The sequence below is a fragment of the Pteropus alecto genome, unplaced genomic scaffold (assembly GCF_000325575.1).
Source record: "Pteropus alecto unplaced genomic scaffold, ASM32557v1 scaffold7, whole genome shotgun sequence".
NCBI classification, from domain to species: Eukaryota; Metazoa; Chordata; class Mammalia; order Chiroptera; family Pteropodidae; genus Pteropus; species Pteropus alecto.
In genome coordinates, this window is record NW_006494614.1 from 40,148,736 (window position 1) to 40,155,545 (window position 6,810).

Sequence of the window (6,810 nt, forward strand, 5' to 3'; positions counted from 1 at the left end):
TCCTGGGCCTCTCCTGCTGCCTGGCCGCCAAGCCTGCCTCCCTCCTTCCTGAGCAGCCCCTTCCCCAGCCCAAACAGGCTTTTTAGCCAAGCTAACCCCACCTCATTAATCCCCCAAGGCAGCTGTCCCAGCCTAGACCCTCCAGCTCTGGCTTTCATTTTCCCCACCTGATGTGGGGAAACCCCAGTACTGGAACTTCCCCTCCCAGCTGCCCCCCTACCCCTAGGTTAAGGCTCTTTGTCCCCCACCAAAGTCATCTTCTGCACTGCACAGACTTCCCCTTGGAGGTGCACACAGAATGGAGGGCTCTGGCTAGACCTACCCAGTCTGTGCTGTCTGAAGAGTGGCCCTCTTGACTCTCCTGTAAGGGACAACAGGATAGGACGTTGCATTGTCTCCTTGCTCCTCATCCAAGAGCTTCTATTTTCTCTCCCTTGGCATAGAGTTGCTGGGGCGGGGCGGGGGGCACTCCTACCCTCTCTGTTCTCCCTCTTGGGGTGCGGGGAGCTCAGCCCTGGAAAACACCTCTGCACTACCCCGGCAGCTTTCAGTTTGGCTATGGGCTGCAGCTGGCCTGGCTGGACCCTGGGGCCAGAGGGGAGTAGAGTGTGGGCAGGCTGGACAGGAAGGACCTTGGCCCATTCGCACCCTGCCCACACTTCCACTGAGCCAAGGCCCTCTTTGAAGGCCAGAGATAGGAACTTGGAGCTGCCACCCCCAGGATCCTGGCTTCCCACACCAACCCTCACTTCCTGGCCCACACTCTCACTTCCTGCACCTTCCCTATGTGTGGCTTCTTAGAGATGTGTTCCTTCTAACCCAAGGACCCTAGCTCACTCTCTCTGGTCTGGGCCCTGACAATAAACCCTGCCCTGCCCTTCAGGCTGGTCCACTTGGCAGTGATTCATGAGGCCCCAGCTGTGCTGCTCTTTTGCCTGGCTTTGCTGCCCCAGGAGGTCCTCGATATTCAGAACAATCTTTACCAGGTGAGTGGAGGGAATGGGTTGTGCCTAGATACTCGTATCTGCCCTGGCAGCCATCCCCAGCAGCCACATAAGTGTCCTTAGGCTGCTTGGGAAACCATATGCCAGACACTAGTCTAGAAGCTGAGGATACAAACATGAATAATACACAGCCCTTGCCCACAAGGTGTTCAGGCTTGGGCTAGGAGACTTATGTCAACACCTAATCACACAGCATGGTGACAAGTTGCAATGGAGACACTTGCCAGCTGCTGTGGGATCCAGCGTCTCTGGGGAGCAGCCAGGGAGGGGTTAATACAGGAGGTGACATCTGCATGGAACCTTAAAAAGGAGTGTGGCAGGCAGAGACTTCTTGATGCCTCTGTCTTTCCTCCTCCCAATCCCTCACTGTCACTTAGTCTCTGAGGATAACAGAGGTCTCCCCAGAGGGTGAGAAGGTAGACCCTGCCCCCATCTGTCCTTTCTCCAAGGGCTAAGGGGACCTACAAGAAGAGCAGAGAACCACTTCCCTCACCCTGCCTCCAGAATTGGGGTCCCAAAAACTTGGTGGGAGATGACAGGGGGAAGGGCTTGGTAGCGTTGCCTTGGAAGACCAGGGTCATAGCCTCTATAAACTGCCTTCAAGGAAGGTGCTAGAACTTGGCGATTCCTGTGCCCACTGGAGCATGTTCTCAGAGGTGGGAGCATGCTGCAGTGGCCATGTGACCCTCTGTTTGTGTCTACAGACAGCACTCCATCTGGCTGTACATCTAGACCAGCCAGGTACAGTTCGGGCCTTAGTGCTGAAGGGGGCCAGCCGGGTACTACAGGACCGTCATGGTGACACAGCCCTGCATGTGGCCTGCCAGCGCCAGCACCTGGCCTGTGCCCGCTGCCTGCTGGAGGGGCGGCCAGAGCCAGGCAGAGGACCACCTCACTGCCTGGACCTCCAGCTGCAAAACTGGCAAGGTACAGGCAGCCTCAGGACTTGTGGCATGAGGAGGGGACAGGAGACAAAGACTCTACTCTCAGGAAAGGGGGTTCATAGCTTGTCCATTGATATACCTTCGGTTCTAAGTACATAGGCACTCACTACATCTTTGCTGAATGAATGAATGAATGAATGAATGAATTTGATTTAGAATTTACTGAGAACATACTGTGTGCTAAACAGAGAGCTAAATCTTGCCTTCAAGATATTCAGTTTAATAGAGGTCAGATAAACTCATTAATTCATTCAACAAAAATGTACTGAGGGCCTCTATGTGCCAGACAGTATTCTAGAGCTGGGCTTACATCTATAAACTTAACAGAATGATTGAGACAGATAATAAATATAAATAGTGATTTCTCTAGTAGGTTAAAAGGCAGTAAGTAAGTGCTATAGGAAGATAAAGCAGAATGAGAACTGGAATATGGGAGATGGGGTGTGTGATTATATGTGATTAAACAGGTGGTCGGGAAAAGCCTCATAGATCAGGGACATTTGAGCAGAGACTTGAGGGGAAGTAAGGGATGTGAATCTGAATCTAGTTCTCTAAGCAGAGGGGAATCCAGGCCAGAAAGGAGATAGCAAAAGGCTAGGGGAGCACATGGGAGGAAGTGGCCCTGGGGAGGGGGTGGGGGCATAAGGATCCTAGAGACCTCTGAAAAAGGTGGCTTTAGATAGGGCTTGAAGGCAGGCAGTTAGAATTATAGAGAATGGGGAAGGGGAGTGTTGAGGGAGAGTGAGTATATGGGGGTGTCACTCAGCAACCTGACCCCTGAAGCGTGAAAGTTTCAATAACATGACTCTGAAAAGGTGGAAACTTTGTGTTCCTTTCCCCTCAGACTTTTGAGGGGGTTTTTGGGTTTATGTTTTAACAGCTCTGTGATCAGAGGTGTTGAGTGGGCAGCAGGTCCCTCGGGGCTGAGGGATAAGGAGGTCCCTGAAGAGCAAGAGAGTGAGAGACGAGAATGAGAGAGAGAGAGGGAGAGAGAGAGAGAGAATTGGTAGATGCAGATTAGCAGCCCCCACGTTCACCCATCCCAGGTCTGGCCTGCCTCCACATCGCTACCCTGCAGAGGAACCGGCCACTCATAGAACTGCTGCTTGAAAACGGAGCTGACATTGACGTGCAGGTGAGGCGGCCAGTCAGGGTGCTGCCCGACCCAGGGCCTGCTCCACCACTTGGTCCAACCCCAGGTTCCCTCCCAGTGTCAGAAGTGATGGTACTCACCTTCTTAACCTGGGCCCAGGCCCAGCAAAATTCCTCTTGAGGGCCTTGGCTAACATTCTTCTCCTCCAGGAGGGCACAAGTGGGAAGACGGCACTGCACCTGGCCGTGGAGACCCAGGAGAGGGGTCTGGTGCAGTTCTTACTCCAGGCTGGTGCCCGGGTAGACGCCCGCATGCTCAATGGGTGCACACCCCTGCACCTCGCAGTGGGCCGGGGCCTCAACAGCATCTCATCCACTCTGTGCGAGGCCGGTGCTGACTCTCTTCTGCGGAACGTGGAGGATGAGACTCCCCAGGACCTGGCTGAGGATGTAAGAGGCATATACTCGGCTCTGCACTCCAGGACCCACACCCATAGCAGAGACAGGCGCTGTAATAGCTGAAACAGCCAAAGTGTTAGGATTCCGGGGGTCCAATCCACAACTCTGCCACTCACCAACTGTGGGACCTTGGGCAAGCCTCTCTCTAAACTTGTTTTTTTAGTTGGTCAGGTTCAGGGAGCCCAAACTTGGACTCCTATAGGATGAGTGAAGCAGGCCAGGTGTAAAATAGCAGAGTAGTGAGGCCTGTAGGAGACCAGAGAATATCTTCCTGGGGGTCACTCTATTCAGTTTCAGCAGATGGTTGCAGAGGAGAAATATGGGGCCAATATTTCCAGGTCTTGGGAATTTTTAGAGAGGTGAAACCTAGATTTTCTAAACAGTCTCCCATTTTTAAATGTTCAATTTTAAAAATATATGCAAAATTTTTTTTAAAGTATCTTTCCCTTATTACCTTCTCCCCCAAAGAAGCAGATACATGGACTGGATCACCTCTTCGGTCCTTATCTGTGATATTCTGGCACTATCTTAGAGAGTGAGAGCTTGCTTGCCTAAGGTCTCAGGGCTCTACTTAGCTCAGAGGAACCACCATTTGGGAGATTAGTAGGGAGATTTGTTCCCTGATATCCAACTGTCATTTGGTGGGGAGGAAATGGCCCAGTAGGTCTACCCAGCTCCCTTTCCCCATTGCGGTCTTTTTCCCCTGGGCCCTGATCTTGCTTCTGTCTATTCTCTTTCTCAGCCCTTTGCTTTTTTGCCCTTCGATGACCTCAAGATCTCTGGGAAGCCACTGCTATGTGCTGACTGAAGCCAGGACAGGATCTGGGATCCCAGAGGCTTCACCTCTTCCCATCTGGAAGCTGGAGCCACAGTTGCTACAGTTTGGGGCCCAGGCAATGCGCCCTTCTGGTATCATGGGGACTGCTGAAGCCAGCACAGTCCTGAGCTGAGAGGAGGGATCGCAAATGAGAGAGAGCCATTCTGGAAGGAAGAGCTTCCCAGGTGGACAGAGACCCTTGGAAGAGCCCTCCCCCAAAGCCCAAGGTATCCTGGGCGAAGTCTGTTTACCTCCCTGGAAGATGGCAAGGGCTCTTGTTGCTACCTACATTGGGTCACCCTGAAACTGCCAACCAGGAGGAAAACATGGACTCTCCTGAGTGAGGAGAGAAACTGAAATATGAGTGAGCAGGGCCCTGAAGGGTTCCATCCCACAGCTATTGAAGACTCAAACACTGTTGTTTAAAGACTTCACACAGAAGGCCCCAAACTGAGCCTTTGGGGAAGGGGAAGTTTCAATAACATGACACTAAAACAGCAAAGACTTTTAAAAAGTTTTCCCCCGCCTTGAGTTGTTTTGCGTGCATGCATGCCCATGTGCATTGGGGATTTTTAGACAGGCCTGCCCTGTGACCTTGTGGTAGAGACAGAGAGAAGAAAATTGTAACCTGAGCAGGGTAGGACTTTGCTGGGTAGGGTAGCGGGGCTAACAGTCCTCAGGCATCTCTGTCCAGCACAGACCCTTGCCCTTTCTGTAGAAATGCAAAAGTATGGAGGAAAAGAGAAATAAGAAGACACAGGTGGGAGGCCTCACCACTGCCCTGGGGGGTGCCATCTGGAGGAGCCTGGAGGGAAAGACCAGCCTAGGGAGGGTAACACAAGAGAGCTGTAGCTTTTTGTTTTTTTCTCATATTCCGTATGTGTTTGAGGGGCCTATTAGGTCAGGCCTATGATGAGATGAAGAATATGGGGGAATAAATCAACAGTCTCTCGCTACCTGGATCACATAGTCTAGTGAGTGAGATGGCCATTAAAATCATAAATGTGTATTTATATGTAATATGTAAATATGTAATTACATATTGCAGTGGGTGCTGTGAAGAAAAAAATGGGAAGGAGAACAATGGAGTGGATGAAGGGCCATACTTTGGGTGGTCAGGGAAGGCCTCTGACTGTCATCTCTACTTGGACATAAAGGATGAGGGAAGGCATTGGGGAAAGGCCTTTGGTGAATTAGGGGAACTGAGAACAGGCCAGTGGGGCTCTACAGGGCGTGGGTAAGTGGGCGAGGTAGACTGAGGCCAGGTCATGCGGAGCCTTGAAGGTCATGGGGAGTGAGGGGACAGAACTGCTAGCCCAACCAAAAAAAGGAGACGTCTTCCTGTCAGAAAATGGTAACGAAAGAAAATGCTCGGGATGTGGAACCTCAATGTCCCCGTCTCTAGGATGCCAGTGGTCACTACTACCTCCTCCGCTGGTTGTGAGGGCTAAGAGTGATGACCAAGCAGCGGGAGGCATAGGGCTGGGGTCCCCGCGCCTTCCCTGCCCCGGGCACCGAGTCGCGTCTCCCTCCGCGCCGCGCGGGGGCGCTGTGGCCCAGCAGCGGCCCGGGGCGCTGCGTGGTCGCGGCGGGGGACGAAGGGGCGGCCGCGGAGAGGGAGGGAGGCAGGAAGATCTCTGCACTTCCGCTAGCCGCTGGCTCGCTGGCTGCTTCTGGAGGCGCCGGCGGGAGCGGAGGGAGCGCGTGGCCCGGGGCCCCGCATTCCCCGGCCCCCTCCGCCCCACGCGGCCCGGACCATGGATATCAGGTGGGGGGCTGAGGGATGAGTCCACGTGACCGAGCCCCCGCGTCACGTGACTGCAGCTCCTCAACGCGGGGGGCCGGGTGGGGTCCCAGCTGCCGGGCGGTGGGACTGCAGAGCGCTGCCGCGAGCCGGCCGAGCCTATGGGGTTGAGGTCGCGGCGCGGGCTTGTGCTCCTTGGAGGACTTAAAGAGTGTCAGGCGGTGCAATTGGGAAACCCTGGGGCTCCTGGAACCTAGAGGGCAGGGTGGGGGAAGGGGGCGCCGTTTCTGGCCGAAGCAGCCGGCGAGCGCTGAAGGGAACAGAGGGAACCTGTGTGGCCGGAGGGGCGGGTCCGTCCTCCCGGAGGGAGGGAGCCCTGCCTAGCCGGCGCCGGCCCCCCAAGGAGAGAGAGAGGCTCTTTGTCCGGCCTGGGCCGCAGCTGAGAGGGGCGGGGAGGCGACTCCGGGCCCTTCTCCCAGTGTGGTCCCCTCTGGAGTGACGAGTGAATGAGGAGCTGCACCCTAATTCTTATTTCCGCTGTCCCTGCAGGTGGTGGGCAGTGGTGGTGTTGGCTGCGCTCCCCTCCTTGGGGACAGGTGGGGAGAATCCCGAAGCCCCTCCGGAGTCATGGACCCCGCTATGGTTTTTACGCTTTTTGGTGAATGCTGCTGGTTATGCCAGCTTTATGGTACCTGGCTACCTGCTGGTGCAGTACTTCAGGCGGAAGAACTACCTAGAGACAGGTGTGTA

The 6,810-nt window shown here is 54.5% G+C and overlaps 2 protein-coding genes across 2 annotated transcripts in view; both read left to right on the forward strand.

Moving 5' to 3' along the window:
* NFKBIE (NFKB inhibitor epsilon) overlaps positions 1–5,325 on the forward strand; it is a 7,392-nt gene extending 2,067 nt beyond the window's left edge. The window contains exons 2-6 of the mRNA XM_025042575.1: positions 884–986; positions 1,709–1,931; positions 2,995–3,083; positions 3,251–3,490; positions 4,242–5,325. Coding sequence (XP_024898343.1) covers positions 884–986; positions 1,709–1,931; positions 2,995–3,083; positions 3,251–3,490; positions 4,242–4,307 — 721 coding nt within the window. The 3' untranslated portion in view covers positions 4,308–5,325. The remainder of the gene's footprint in view (positions 1–883; positions 987–1,708; positions 1,932–2,994; positions 3,084–3,250; positions 3,491–4,241) is intronic.
* A 583-nt stretch (positions 5,326–5,908) lies between these two features.
* SLC35B2 (solute carrier family 35 member B2) overlaps positions 5,909–6,810 on the forward strand; it is a 3,495-nt gene continuing 2,593 nt past the window's right edge. The window contains exons 1-2 of the mRNA XM_006926834.3: positions 5,909–6,084; positions 6,610–6,803. Of these exons, the coding sequence (XP_006926896.1) occupies positions 6,074–6,084; positions 6,610–6,803 (205 nt within the window). The 5' untranslated portion in view covers positions 5,909–6,073. The remainder of the gene's footprint in view (positions 6,085–6,609; positions 6,804–6,810) is intronic.